Source organism: Ailuropoda melanoleuca, chromosome 14, assembly GCF_002007445.2.
Source record: "Ailuropoda melanoleuca isolate Jingjing chromosome 14, ASM200744v2, whole genome shotgun sequence".
NCBI lineage: Eukaryota > Metazoa > Chordata > Mammalia > Carnivora > Ursidae > Ailuropoda > Ailuropoda melanoleuca.
In genome coordinates, this window is record NC_048231.1 from 66,560,930 (window position 1) to 66,577,155 (window position 16,226).

A 16,226-nucleotide genomic window follows, 5' to 3' on the forward strand; every position below is an offset into this window, starting at 1 on the left:
TGTGTAGGACTGATGAATCACAGACCTGTACCCCTGAAACAAATAATACATTATATGTTAATAATAAAAAAATCTTTAAAAAATTACAGAAATAAAAAGGAAAATATCATTTGCTATTTTAACTTTACATTGTTACCTATTTTAGTTTTATACATACATAATATTAAAACAAATGCAAAATAAATGGCAATTATTAAACAAGTGTCTACATAATAATTTCCAATGACATATTTATTCTTACACATTTTTGTATTCACACTTTTGTTTACAAGCTTATATATTTTTAAAGTGATTATGTAGAAGGAAACAGTGTTAATTTTACTCTTTTCTACACACAGAAAGCAGATTACGGCATAACAACTTTCAAAAAACTTAAAATGTTACAAGGCAAACAAGTATAGAAAATTCTTTCTGGGGGGCGCCTGGGTGGCTCAGTTAAGTATCCAACTCTTGATATCTGCTCAGGTCACGATCTCAGGGTCATGAGATGGAGCCCAACATTGGGCTCTCTGCTGGGCATGGAACCTGCTTAAGATTCTCTTTCCCCTCTATCCTTCTGCCCCCTCCCCAACTCGTTTTTGTGCTCTCTAGGGAAAAAAAGAAAATTCCTTCTGACACACCAAGGTTTACCTATTATAAAAACTAACACAGTTGATGCTTAAAGCTCCTTATATACAAGGCAGTGTGCTAGACACATCACATGCCTTATACCTTATCTAACACTACACCATCAGGATTCACATTTAACTGAGGCTTAGAGATGCTGAATACTTGCCCCAGATGACAGTCTATCTCAAACCAAAGTACAAGTTCTTCACTGATATATAGTCGTAAAAAGAAACAAAACATTTAAGCAATTTTAAAAGATTTTTCAATACATCTAGAAGCATCTGCTAAGAAAAAAAAAAGTTACACTCAATATAACAACTGAAATTCAAATTAAATTTTGCATACACAAAAATTAGAAGGTACTAGCCAAAGCTAAGACATCAACCCTCATATATGACTATGCTTAAATATATTAGTTTGAGGAAAATCCATCAATTCAGCATAAACTAATTCAAAACCTATAAAGCATTATATCCTCTTTGAGTACAACTTCAACCCTACTCATTTTGCTTGCCATTTCATAAACAGAAATTTCTAAATCATTTATGATAACAGAAGAAAGAAATTATATTATAGAATACCAACCAAGGCACCAGCTGCATAAAGCATTGCTTGATCGTTAAGAAAATCTTTCTTTGCAGTATGATAGCAACTATAAGCCAAATCATAATGCTGCACCAAAAAGCATAAGTCAGCCATTTTTCGGATTTGAAGCTCTGGTGCTTCTGGTGGATATCTGTAAATATAAAATAAGTTAAAAAAGTAATTTATAATTTATGACCCTTAAACCATTAAACATTATAAAATGTCTAGCAAGCTGTTCAACTGTCTAAAACATTAGGAAAACTAATCTGGTCTTACAAGAATTCTATCTCCAAAGAGAGACTGTCATTTCCCAGAGATATTTGGAAACAATTTTATTTATATAATTTATAGCCCTATAATGAGAACTTCTCAACAGCAGGCAAGCATTTCCTCCAGGGTCAAATTATGAAGCGAATGGTTAATTCTAGGTGACTCACTTTATTATTTAACCACGAAAAACATAAAAACCCAAAATGAATTTTATTTTCCCTTAAAACAAGATTTTATATTAAAGAAAATTGTCTAAATGTATGCCATGACTCAGAATTGCTAGATGACAATATTTTAATTTCGATGAATTATTAATGAATACTTAATATAACTCCATTTTTTACAACTAGGGAAAAAGACCAAAAGTAAGGGACTTTCCCAGTTCTTATTTATTTTTAGATATCTAATTTAAAAAAAATTTTTAATATAATTAACTTACAGTCACTGTTCCTATCTACCTAAGTTTTAACCAATTAAAAAACTAAAAAGATAATCATTTTTTGCCAGACATCACAGAGTCAAACACCAGTCAGAGTTAAACACAGAAAAAACAAAAACAATAATATTTTACTCACAGCAATCCAGATGTATTTTTCAGCTCGTTAATGCTTTTTTCTGGAACTTTACTGCCACTAAACCATTTTTTAGTTGCAGAAAATAGAGATCGACTTAAACCTTTTCTTGATATTAACTACCAAAAAAAGATTGTTACAAATATGAGACTTTAATATTTTACTTTTACATACAAAAGAAAAAATTCTCAATAACTAAAAAGCTTTAAAAGTGAGCAAATATTCATTTTAACAACATTGATTTAAAGAAAATTGTTCAGTATGCTAGCAAAATCCCTAGTGTAAATGAATAAACATTTTGCAAGATTTAATAGAATTTCATTACTGACACCAATAAAACCTAATAGTAGTCTATCTTTAAAAAAAAAAAAATTCAAATACTTTAAATAACTTACCCTACTATATTCCCAAGTTTACTCTTCATTGAAATTTTAAAAATACTAATCTGAACAATTAAAGCTTACCTGATCATTTAATTGCCGAATTGTTTTCTCTATATGCGGCAAAAGGCCCCGAAATGTGAACTCTTGTATAAACTGTCGAATTCTATCATGATCAGTAAGAGTTAAACATGCACCATGAATAATTCCAGTATTTGCTTTCTTTGTTTCATGTAATGATGAAGCAGATTTTACGTGATCTGGGCCATCGACGCTGTTAGAAGGGTCACTGGATGAGTCCAACTGAAGTGGGTGAGCTCTGAAGTTATTTGGTAAGCCATCAACTGAAAAACAGATCTTTCTTTTACTCTCAGAATGCAACAGAAAACTGTGATATTACTACCATACTGCTAAAGAAAAAAAGAACAATGTTGGAACACTTTATCCTTCTGCATATCTTGTAAGTCTAACATACTATACCATTAACATTTTCCCTCCTAAAATTACAGGACCTGGGTTAATACTTGTTATACATAATAGAAATTAAAAGATTCTTGTAAATAAAAGAAAAATACAGTGTAAAAATAATATAATCATTTAAAATTACAGTTAAGAAGAAAAATTTTTAACAAAATAAATTTTAGAGCTATCACTATTAAAACTGTAATTTAAAATATAGAAAAAAGCTCTCAAAATCACGTCAACTTTGGGAATAATTAATGCTGCACACAATATCTTACCCCTTGTTTTCTACAAATTGTTTAAAAAGAAATATGATATATTACTCTTATAAATGTTTAAATGTCAAAAAAAAGTCAAACTCAAATGATTCAAAAAATTCTTCAAAGTAAAAGCTAATCCGCCCATTTTCTTTTTTATTATGAAAATTTCCCCCATCTTTTATCTGTAAGGATTAGCATGCTTTGAGAACAGTGGATATTTTCAATCAAAAGAGAAACTTAGAGAAAGTATATCAAGACCTTTGACTTCGTTATCTAATCCATCCAATGAAAGCAAGTTACTATCAGAATTCTTATTTGAAGTTATAGTACAAGGCCCATCTTCATATGACTCCTATCAAAATAAAATAAAAAAGCATTAGCGGTTATAGTTAATTAATCATGTTTAAGATACCACCAAATCCATCAACAACTTCTGCTAACTGTAAGCCTCATTTGTTTGTTTTAGCAAGACACTTACTTTTGAGTCCTCCAAATTCTTAACTTCTTCCACATTACCTTAGCATTCCAATCCACACCTCCTATATTCCTAACTTCCCTTTCACATTCAATCTACTACCCTAATTCTTCTGAATTCAAATGATCTCTATCTCAGTTTTCCTGTTCACATGTGGTAAGTACATGCCCAAATGAATACCTGTAGAAGTGTCTGAAGTAAGAAATGCCAAGAGAGATGGACTACTGTCAGGAAGGGGAAAATAAGAGGGATGGTATGGAATCTTCTGGGTCATATATATAGTGTTAATAGGTTGGAGTAAATTCTGAATACATCATTGTGTGTTAGAAAAATATCCAATGCGACATTTATTTATACAAAGGCGCTGGTTTCTCAGTCAACCAAAAAACCCAAACTACTCTATTAGAGTAGTAAATTTGAGGTATTGTTCTGAGTGTCTTGCTTTCAGGGAAATATATAAGCTGGAACTTAACAAGATAAAAGTGATAAGGACAAGAAACAGTCTGAAACCACCACTCAAGAAAGAGTTGAAAAAATAGGTATAGTCAGCCTGGAAAAAATATAAAAGGGGACATGAGAGCTATCCTATATTTTGAAAGTTGACTAAATGAAAAACCGGTCCCAAAGGACCAATGAGTATAAGCAAAGGGAGATGAGTTTTGGTTGATCCTCCAGCTGTTCAGACATGGAACAGGTCACCTGAGAAGAGAGTGAGTACTAGATGAGGTTATTCATAGGTAAAGGAAATGAAAGCATTAGATTAGGGGGTTAGATTTGATAAGCTTTAAAACTATCCTCCAATACAGGCCTTCTAGCTATACAATTTCTGATACCTCTGTCTTCTATTAAAAGTTCTCAAACTGGACAATCTGACTTATGCTTCCCTTCCTTACGGTGACTGGACTCCTTTTTTTAATATTGTTCCTATTCTGAGAAATCTATTCTGAGTGTGGCCCGGAAAGACCATTTTTAAAAATAAAACTCCTTCATATTCAACTGGTTCTTTTTTCCTTCACTTTTTCCCAGCATTATCTTAAAGTAAATATCAGTATAGCACTATATCTGGATCAAAAATTCCATATATACGATAGAAAAATAAGGCAAATAAACAGATTAAACAATATTTATAATAGGACATCAAAAATTACATAAGCTTTATAACTGATATATTTTTTTAAAATATCACAGAGTACACAATGCAGTTTAAATGTACAAAATACAAATACATTCCCATTTACTTACGAAATCCCCCTTCTACACAGAAAACAGTCAACTCTTGATTATCTGAACTAAGCATGGGAAATTGGCATCTGACTACTACTAGGTGGCATACAATTCTATCTAAAAAGTTTGACAGACCATGAAACCTTATACCTACCCACTTCAACCAATAGACAACAATTAACATTAGTCTAGAATTCTAGATTAAGAAAGGAGCAAGTTAGGAAGAAATAACACTTCCTGAAAATTCAGAAGGAAAGGAAATCAAAAGAAAGTTAGGGAAAAAAGCCCACCCACCTAAAAAGTATGAGCTCCAAAAGGTGGCCATAAGAACAGCGTGTTGAAAATGAAGGAAGGCAACCCCAGAGCATGTGGATAATAAAGAATTGACTGTAAGCATTCATAAAGAATTAAATGTACAAGTAAAAAATTCTATTCTCTACATGTCTAGCCAATCTAATTCAATTCTGATGTAATTCACTTTTCATCTTTTAAGAAAAGATCAATTAACACTGATATTATACACCTGAAAGGAACACACATAAGGGATTATGTGTTAGTTAAAAAAGTGTTAAACCACTGAATTAAGAGCTCACATGCTGATGGATCAGAACTAGCCAGATTCTGCAAAATAAATATTAACAATGCTACCAGTTAAATGAAGACATAAAAAATTCTACAGTAATACCATTATGTCATAAAACTGAAATACAGCTTTTGTGGTTTGCTTCATTGTTTTTTTTTTACATATACCTGGTTTTGAATACTATTTTTCTGGAGATACTGACTCCAAGGATCTGGTATCTGTTCATCTGATGCCCGATTAGATGTTCGAGAATTAATTTTAAGTAAATAGCAACCCTGAGTTCCATATTTCTGTTTCATTTCTTCATAAACTGATTCAGCTCTAAAATAAAAAATGGAAAAAGTTTGTAGTAAATGGAGAGCATATCTTAGGCAAAAACAGAAAGTAAAATAATGTAAAAAAAATCCCCAAAAAAGGCAGAACAAAAAATCAGAAATAAAAGTAAAAAAATTAAAACAAAGATCATGATCCTAATTGAAATTTAGCTAGCTTGGATAGCACTTTAAAACAGAGTTATCAAAACATGCTTAATGGAATAAAATTTTGCAAAATACTCCTACATCATTCAAGGAGAGGGTTCTGGTGGTCAAACTAGTTGGAGAACCACAGTAAACCAAGCCAGAAGACCACATCAAAGCCTTCCATTTGCAAATAATATGCGCTGCGAATTTCCAAAGAACCGCTTCAAACTTAACAGATCAGGAACTCCTTAAACTATGAGAACCAGGCTTTGGGAAGTAAACTTTTGGAATTTCCATCTTAGACAACAAACATTTATCGAAAAAAGTAAGCGCTAAACAGAAAAGTATAGCACCCCAAAACTCCATAAACATCTTTCATCTCCACAGTCTGCCCTTCCCTTATTTGTCTTCAAAGGGACACAGTTCAAAGGAAGAAAAAGAGAGAAAATTGAAGAGCAGTCAAGGTATTTATTCCATAAAATCCACCTTTCTTCTTGCAAAATTGATAATAGCCGAATTCATGAGTTACATCTCAAATACAACAGAAAGCATTTTTATTTCCATACTTTAACTAAACTATGCTAGTTGGTAGGTGAAAAGATAATTCAAGTGATAAGACAGCCTAAGAACCAAACACCATATTCTGATGAAAATGAAATTTTAGTACACAGAGCTAACCTAATTTAAACAGTATCTTTTTACTCAATTAGCCATTTAGTTCAAAAATAAAAAACCCCAAATCCAGAAATCTTATATCCTACTCAAATATAGGATATATTTGTACTATATACCCTATATTTGTACTACACAAATAGCAGGCCTGACAAACTATTCATATTTATACTATAAAATTAAGACTAGATAAATAAAAGTTACAACCTTGCATAAACAGATACAAGTATATGTGTGTATACACATACACACACACACTTAAGTACAATAAACTGCTCACTTTACCAATGATACTGCTAAACATACGAATGACTGATCTAATACCTGAATTACTTACATTTCCTAGTTACAACTATTCAATGTGAAAGACATATACCATATTCAACTGACAGAAACTAATTTTAATAGCCAGTTCAAATTATTTCTATTTATACAGTATACTTTATCCACAGGCTACAGACTGTTTATGATTTCAAAAAAATCCTAAATAATAATTATTCCTCAGAAAAAAATTTTTTGGTTATAAAGGAAAATTTATGGGGTGCCTGGCTGGTTCAGTCAGCAGAGCATGCAACTTTTTTTTTTTTTTTTAAGCTTTATCTATTTATTTGAGAGAGAGAGAGAGAGCACAAGCAGGGGGAACAGCTGGCAGAGGGAAAGGGAGAAGCAGCTCCCCACTGAGCAGGGAGCCTGATGTGGGGCTCGATCCCAGGACCCTGAGATCATGACTTGAGTGTAAGGCAGACACTTAACTGACTGAGCCACCCAGGTGCCCCAGGGCATGGGACTTTTGATCTTGGGGTTGTAAATTCAAGCCCCACATTGGGTGTAGAGATTACTTAAAAATAAAATCTTTTTTAAAAAATGAATAAAAATAAAAAAATAAAAATTAAGGAATATTTATCTAAAGGGTAATGGTATATGCTCAGAACAAGGGCAAGAAACAATTATTTGACTGCATATCCTAAATGGCATTGAGAAATCACAATAACAGTTTGAAACAAAAGATTAATTTGATCCACATCTTGAATCAAAAGTCAAAATAAACTTCAAAACCATAAAATAAAACTGTATTTTATGTTATCTTATTTTTCAAGACTTATTTTTAAAGATAAGTTTTCTTTTGTTCCAAAGATAAAAGGACTATGGCAACTCACTAATAAAGGTTATAAAGGGCATGTAAGAAAGAAACGTCTGGATGTTTTTGAGACTGTGAAAATATCAAGGCTAAAAATATGAAGTGACAAGAGGGTGAAGAGTGAAAAAAGAAGTGCCTTTAAAAAAACAGTCAATAAGTGAAAAGTAAGAGAAAAACTGGGAAAGGGAGAAGGAAAAAAACAGGAAATAATTTAAAGTAAGAAATAACAGCTAAGACCAATAGGTATAAAATGAAAGGCACTTTTGTACAAAGACTGTAGTAACAGAGATCTATATTGAAAGGGAAGTTTGGATAAGCATATGAAATCTAACATAAAATGACTTAGTTGTCGAATATAACACTGGAATGAAAGATACAGTTAAATGTTTTATTAATAAGCTTTTACTTTCTTAAATAAAAAATACATCTAAAATTTAAACAAGGCATGTCCAAACTAATTTAGTCATTTAACAGGGAAAATTTTTAATTAAAAAAACAAAGCTTACCTCTGTTCATCTCCTGCACTTACATCATGTAAAAGTACATAATATTTAAGTGTATTTGGTATAAACCACTTGGGGTAGGAACAGTCACTGTTGTGCTGAATTCGATGTTGTTCTTGTGATAACTTTGAAAACTGTTCCACAGGTTCAGCTTCACTAGATGATGCTACCAACATACCTTATAAACCATATTAAGGTAATTATCACTTATCACTAAATGATAAATAGTATCCTATTAAAATAAAACTTTAAGGAGACTTTTCAGGCTAAAAAAATCTGATTTCATAGATTTTCACTGGAAACACAAAATAATTCCTCCAACATTTCCAAATAATTCAAGGTTTTAAATCTTAGGTTTTTTGTTAACAGTTTTTTAAGGTCATCTACATATATAAGGGAATCCACGAACATAAAAATAAACAATATCAAAATTGTACATCAACCTCCTCAAGTATCTGCTGAATCTTGTTCCTCTGCAATCCATCTCACTGCAATTTCATACACTATCCTACCTCTTAACTTCTCTCTGCAACTTCATTAAGAATACTAAAAAGCCATACTGGTCAGAAGAGTTTAATAGCTGTAACACAGGTTACTAAAAAAATGGAAAACTATCTTTAAATATGAGCTTTCGCATATGCAATTAATTCTGAGGCAATCAGCAAAAGCAGTTAACACTGACATTTTACCCTTCCTCTTTGTAAAATGGCTTAGAAACTTAAATGTGGAATATTTGAGCTGGAGAAAAAGGAAAAACAATAAGCAAGTCCTCAGCATTCTTACTTTGCACAAAACTAATTTATTGCAACCAGTCTTGTATCTAGGATGCCACTTAACAAAAACAACAGTAACAAAAACTTGAAGCATCACCAATAAAAAATAATTTCTCCATTCTCCATGTCCTCTCAACAATTTTGCCCTCATAGAACTATTTCTGAGATTAATAACTTCTAAAACATTTCATTTTAAGAAAACACAAAGGTCAAAGGATACAAGCTAAATAGTGGTTCAGAAATTCATGATCTGATGCTGGCATCGACTGAAGAAAGGTCTCTCTGTAAGACTCAAACCATGGAGTAGTAGCTAAAATGAACAATACATAAAATAGTTAAAATTCCTCAGCAGTATCCATTTATACCAGACAATGTTTCAATTCCATACTCCTAAAAGGTGTGAAAGATAACTCCCAGCAGTAAATAAACATTTTTCATTTGTAAAACATTTTTCACCTCTTCTTTCAGATTTCACCTCTTCTTTTAGATTTACGTGTGTGTGTATATATATATATACATATATACATATATATATATATACACTTGCAAAAAAAACCCGACTTATTCCTAAACCTATAAAAGATCCCAGAATGTACTTACCTATTAATCCTTTAAATATTACCTATATGAGTAAAAAGATTCTAGAACTGAAGTTTTGTGCCTCTGCCACTAGTCACGTTGTGACAAGTGGCTCTTCTTCATAAATATCATTTCAAAGCAATGGTTTCTCAACCAAGAGTGATTCTGACCACCAGGAAATATTTGGCAATGTCTGGAGATACTCTGGGTTGTCCCAACTAGGGATGGGGATGGGTGCTACTGGCTTCTAGGGAAATACACCAGGAGCGATGCAAAACATCCTACAATGAAAAGACCAAGACAGCTGCCCACAAAAAAGAATTATCTGGTTCAGAATGTCAATAGGGGTACGGTTGACAACCTCTACTTTATAATTTGATTGAGTATGACAATAACAAAACTTCAAAGTATACTTACCTTATAATCAAATATAAAGAGGTGTATTGGTGTATTTTCACTTTGTAATAAATGTATATATTGTAATCCTTAAAATGTCAAACCTCTCTTGCTCCATGATAAGCATTTTACAACTACTCTTTTTTTTTTTTAACTTACCTAAAGTCAAGTCATTAGACTGTCATCTCACAAGGTTTAAAAAGATTATCTGAATCAATTTTCTAAAAGACGCTCCATTCCTAGCTATTTATGCCGAGTATCAAACCTTTCATCTTAATCACTGAAAACAGCAAATATTCTTTGTTCACATTATATTACTACATTAACCAACTGGAAGGTAAAGGGGAAAAAAGGCCATTCATCTTACCCAAATAGTAATATCTAACCTGGTGCCATATATATATAAAAAATGTTTGCTCCAACAAATACCTTATGAGAATAACCCATATATTATTTAGGAGGGCTAGCACTGCAACCATTTCATGTTCATTGCTGTAAGAGAAAAAGCATTCCCAGAAATACTATAATCTATATGAAAAGTGGCAAAAATTGGAGAATAAATGACAATACTAGTCTCTGTTACAGAACCAATTTTCTAACCAACCAGTATCCTATATCTTCCCCCCAAGTCAGTGAAAATTAGTCTGTCTAGAAAATTAATGTATATTTTCACTCAACCAAGGACAAGAAAATTTAGTCAAATAGGAAGGAATCTTCACTGATAAGGGGAAATGATGTTCTCTATCTACTTTATTTTTCTAGTTACTTTGCTGTTTCACTGCTGCTTCAATTTAACAAACAAGAGGTAAGTTGTAGATATATCAAAAGGTGTTTGTTTCATGATAAGGTTGAAGAATTCTAAATAAACAAATCTTCCAAAATGGCTATTCACTGTAACACTATTGTAATAAAAGACTAGAAAGCCCGTATTACCCATCAGGAGGGGACTGGTAAAATAAAATACAGCATATCCATTAAATGGATGCACCACGCAGCTGTAAAAGAAGGGGGAAAATCTTCATATATTACTATGAGGTGTTCTCCATGATGGGGTGCGTGTGTGTGTGTGTACAAATGAAATCTTAAAAATACATATATATATGTATATATATATGAAGATTTCATTTATTTTTATTTGGGGGGGGCATGCGCAGAGCAGAGAGGGGAAGAGGGAGAGGGAATCCCAAGCAGACTACACCCTGAGCATGGACCCCAACTGGGGGCTCCACCTCATGACCCTGAGGTCATGACCTGAGCCAAAATCAAGAATTGGAAGCTCAACTGACACAGCCACCCAGGCATCCCCAGGATGTATTTTTAAGTGAAAAAAGGCAACAGCAGAAAAATATGCATTTTTGTCTAAGAAAGGGAAGAAAATATACAGCCACACACATATTTGCTTATACTGCCAAAGAGAAACAACAGAAAGATAAATTTATGAATTCAATTATGTATAAAGGAAGAAGAGAGAAGAAAGGGGAGGATAAAAGCTAGCCCTCTGTGAATGTACTTTGTTTTATAGTTTTGACTTTGAAACTATATCAATGTCTACGTAAGTAAAAATCTAATCAGAAAGAAAAAAGCAGGGGCACCTGGGTGCCTCAGTCCGTTAAACATCTGACTCTTGATCTCAGCTAAGGTCTTAATCTTGGGGTGGTGAGTTTAAGCCCCGTTCCATGCTGGTCATGGAGTCAATTTAAAGAAAAGGAAGGAAGGGAAGGAGGACGGACACACATACATCCACAATGGCTGAAATAATACTTTCTAAATACTGGTGCAAGAAGATACCAGGTACTCCGCTAAGGATATAGGATTGAAAGAAAAATTTAAAAATATATATAGAAGTAGGTTTTATCCTTCAGATAGGTCACATTTAGGCTGATATGGTAAGTTTTCCCTTTAGCCACATGTTTCCTTGAGGGGCTAATTAAGAAGTCCTCCTTCAGTTTTTCTACATGCCAATAAATCAACAGCATCCTTCCCTTTTTGGCTTTTTCAAATGATACTTTTGCAGAAAATGGGAAAAATGATAGGTTAAAAGATTTTCGTTAACAAAAGACTTTAACACTTAGTGACAATTCTCTCTCCTTAAAAATTATCTTGTACTATTTTCAAATGAAATCAGCATTTTGCTCATACCCCTTTTCCATGGCCGCATGTTTCGTATGAAATTGAAACAGCAACCACGTTATCCTACCAGTTAAAATTTTTCTATGCAGAATGTACTTTGTCTTGGCAAGGAAGGGTAAAAGAGGAAGCTAAGAGCTGAAAAACGTAATGCTCTATCCTCCACCCACACTCACAAAATGCAGCTTTCTCTGTCTCTTCTTTCTTCCCTTCTTAGTAACTTGGGACAGTTATTAGTGTCCCCAGTACGTATCTATCAAAGGTTGCCAACAATGAGCTACAGATCTAGAGAAACTGGACCTTGTCGTATTAAAACCAAAAATACTTACTAACCCCAAATCTGTAAGAGAAAAACACTGGATATCCTAAATAAAAACATATAAACATCATCGTAAATTACATTTTTCCCTTCCTAACAATTCACAAAAGCTGATATTGCCAGCAAAATCACTATTCAAAATTAACAAAAGCACTAATAAATATTAACAAATTCCAAATAACGTTGGCACTTATGACTATACAACTTTAAACTGTTGTAAATACACTAAAACATATTTTCAGAATGAAAATATTCAAGGGAAAAAATGAAATAATTAGATGTTGTATAATTATTTAATTCAATAAAGGTATAGCCTCAAGGTCAAAAATATTTGACACTAGTCAGAGATTATGAGAAAACATGGCTTAATTCAGGGCTCTTATAATAAGAAAGCTATAACAAACTAAAACTGGAACTATGATGTAAAATTTATTAGCATTTTTCAAATCATTAAAAAACTTTAAATAACATGAATAATTAAGAAATACTAACTTCTTCTATTTCAACAACTCCCTTGAGAACTATTTTGAGGAGACTATTTCAAGTCTTTTCAGAAAAATCAGCAAAAATCAAAATATTCTAAAGAGATGTTTATTTATGCCCAATTTTTAAATTTTAAGCTTCTCTGACACCACAGTGGAAGATTTTTTTAAGTAAATTGTCCTCTTTTAAACTATACTCCTTTTAACCCTTAGTATATCAAGAAAAAAATAGTCATTGTCACTTATCATCAAACCTAACTGATCCTTGATATTTTACTGTATTTTTATTTTACTTTTATTTGCAGAATTATGAATAAAGGCACAGTAAAAAAAAAAAACACAACACAACATTATTAGAAATTTTAGTAAGAGTTTAAATGTAGCAAACTCAAATTTGTATTCCCAGCTTTCCTGATTTAAAGACACACACGCAGGGGCGCCTGGGTAGCTCAGTCGTTAGGCGTCTGCCCTTGGCTCAGGTCAAGATCCCAGTGTTCTGGGATCTAGCCCCCGCATCCCGCTCCCTGCTCAGCAGGAAGCCTGCTTCTCCCTCTCCCTCTGCCCCTCCCCCTGCTTGTGTTCCCTTTCTCGCTGCCTCTGTCAAATAAATAAATAAAATCTTTAAATAAATAAATAAAGACACACATGCCTCAATTACACAATGTCCCTTAAATACAACTAACTGTTCAATGGTCATTCATTAACCTGGAACACATCCATGATGTAAACACTGATTCCAGAGTCAAAAACATCTCTAAGTCCAGTTTATCATTACTTCTGTTCCTTCTTACACTTGCATAGTCAAGGTGCAACATTCTCAAAAACTTTGATGGCTCATAATTTTGCTGAAGAGAAAAATGTCATTTTATTTGCTCCACCACTACAAAACATCTTCATTTTTAGACCTCTAAATAACAAACAAAATGATCAATAAACCCAATGACTTTTTCATTTCTACACCACCTAATCACTTTCAATCTCCTTCATACACACACCTACCTGCCTATCTGCCTTCAGCATTTGTCCACATACAAACTATATCAAGTAATTTTGTTATACAAACATCATATAGGATGAAAGAATACTGTCACATGTCCTTTAACAAAAGAGAATGGTCTAGGTTCTTGACTCAAAATACTGTGTGAAATCCTTCTTGTTAAATTACTGACTAGCTAGATGAAAATACTATATTTCTTTTTTGTTCTTAGACATATATTGCTCACTTATTCTTGAGCTTGAGAAAATCTGTATTGGATACTGTCATCTCAAGACTCACTGACTGGGATTTCTGTATATTTTCAAATTCCTGATCAATTCCATCATTGTCATTAGAGTTTAACACTAGGTTGTCCATGAAGGTCAGTAGCCATTAGCCACATATGACAACTGAAATGTGGCTTTTCTGAATTGAGATGTGCTGTAGGTATAAAATATACGTAAGATTTCAGATAGTACCAAAAAAAGAATTTTACATGGATTACATGCTGAGATAATATTTTGTACATGCTGAGTTAAATAAAATATATTAAAATTAATTTCACCTGTTTCTTTTTACATTCTTTTTTTTTTGGTTTAATTTTCTTAGTAATCTCTATACCCAACACGGAGCTTGAACCCACAACCCTGAGATCAAGAGTCCCATGCTCTTCCACTGAGCCAGCCAGGTGCCCCTCGTTTTACATTCTCTACTGTATTACAAAATATTGAAAATGATGTAAGTGGCTCATATATTTCTACTGGGCAGCATTAGCCTAGAATATTGCTGTTTCACTGTATTCACCTTCTGATTTGTCTATCAACCAAAAAAAATGTGTTTACCATTGTCTATTTTCTTTCTGTTGCCAATTTGGATAAAAAATAAAAAATCCTCAATACTCAACTATGCTCAATGAAAGAAAAAAAAATGAAGACAAAGGCAGATTACAAAGATGGTGTGTTCCAGATTTCTTTTATACCTTCTTAAAGGAAAATACAGTATTTTGGGCAATGTGAAATTAAGAACTAAAGGATGATAAAATAACAGTGACTTATTTCACTACTGCAACATCCTTCTATACAATTTCACCATTCTTCCACTTTCTTGTAGTTGGGTGTAATTGATAAATAATTCCTAGGATGATGGAAAATAGCAAAAGAGTTCAAGATACTAGAAAAACTAGAACACTAAGTTCCTCTCTTCTACTAGCCATTTTTAAAATAATTGCCACTATATTAAAGCGCTCTTTATGCTTTTTGCTCTTAAGTAAAAACTTAGGAGAAAATATTAAAGAATAAACAAGGGCGCCTGGATAGCTCAGTCAGTTAAGCATCTGCTTTAGCTCAGGTCATGATCTCAGGGTCATGATCTCAGGGTCCTGGGATCCAGCCCCATACTGGGCTCTCTGCTCAGCAGGGAGCCTGTTTCTCCCTCTCCCTGCTGAGAGCCTGCTGCTCCCCCTGCTTGTGCTCTCTCTCTCTCTCTCATAAATAATAATCACGGGTACCTGGCTGGCTCTGTTTGTAGAGCATGTGACTCTTGATCTCAGGGTCTAAGTCCAAGCCCCACATTGGGCCTAAAGCATACTTTAAAAGAAAAAAAAAAAAAAAAGGCAAGTACTAAGTTCTAAAAAAACAAAATGATGTATAAGAACAAACTGAGCCCAGTATTTGGCTCTAAAATGAAGAAGTGAATAATATTTAATCTTAATATTGTAAACAGTGAATATTAACCAAAAATTATAAAAACTACATTAAGAAGATGGGGAAGGGAGAAGAGGGAATAATTAAGCTAAATCTTCATCAATTAGAATAGAAATCAATAAATAAAATTTAAAATTGATTAAGTCATAGATAGCCATATAGAGATATTACCTAAAAACACTAAACAAAGGGACACTTGGGTGGCTCAGTCGGTTAAGCATCCAATGCTTGATTTCAGCTCAGGTCATGCTCTCAGGGTTGTGAGATCAAGCCCTGCATCAAGAACCACATTGGGCTCTACACTAGGTATGGAACCTGCTTGAGGTTCTCTCTCCCCCTCCCCCTCTGCCCCTTCTCTTGCTCGCCCTCTCTCTCTCTCTCTAAAATAAATAAATCTTAAAAACAAAACAAAACAAAAAACACTTCACTAAATACCAGAGGAAACCACTAAAAGAATTGGGGGGACGGGGCACCTGGGTGGCTCAGTTGGTTAAATGTCTGCCTTTAGCTCAAGTCATGATCCCAGAGTCCTGGGATCGAGCCCGGAGTCTGGGTCTCTACTCAGCGGGAAGCCTGCTTCTCCCTCTCCCTCTGCATGCAGCTCCCCCTGCTTGTGCTCTCTCTCTCTGTCAAATAAATACATAAAATCTTTAAAAAAAAAAAAAAAAAAAAAAGAA

The 16,226-nt window shown here is 33.2% G+C and overlaps 1 protein-coding gene across 1 annotated transcript in view; it reads right to left on the reverse strand.

Annotated features, from left to right (window-relative positions):
* Positions 1 to 16,226, reverse strand: part of TRAPPC8 (trafficking protein particle complex 8) — a 68,194-nt gene that overhangs the window by 44,669 nt on the left and 7,299 nt on the right. Inside the window, exons 2-9 of the mRNA XM_034642196.1 lie at positions 10,372 to 10,434; positions 9,188 to 9,297; positions 8,198 to 8,372; positions 5,588 to 5,741; positions 3,397 to 3,490; positions 2,501 to 2,760; positions 2,040 to 2,155; positions 1,183 to 1,345 (exon numbers count right to left, since the gene is read on the reverse strand). Coding sequence (XP_034498087.1) covers positions 1,183 to 1,345; positions 2,040 to 2,155; positions 2,501 to 2,760; positions 3,397 to 3,490; positions 5,588 to 5,741; positions 8,198 to 8,372; positions 9,188 to 9,297; positions 10,372 to 10,434 — 1,135 coding nt within the window. The remainder of the gene's footprint in view (positions 1 to 1,182; positions 1,346 to 2,039; positions 2,156 to 2,500; positions 2,761 to 3,396; positions 3,491 to 5,587; positions 5,742 to 8,197; positions 8,373 to 9,187; positions 9,298 to 10,371; positions 10,435 to 16,226) is intronic.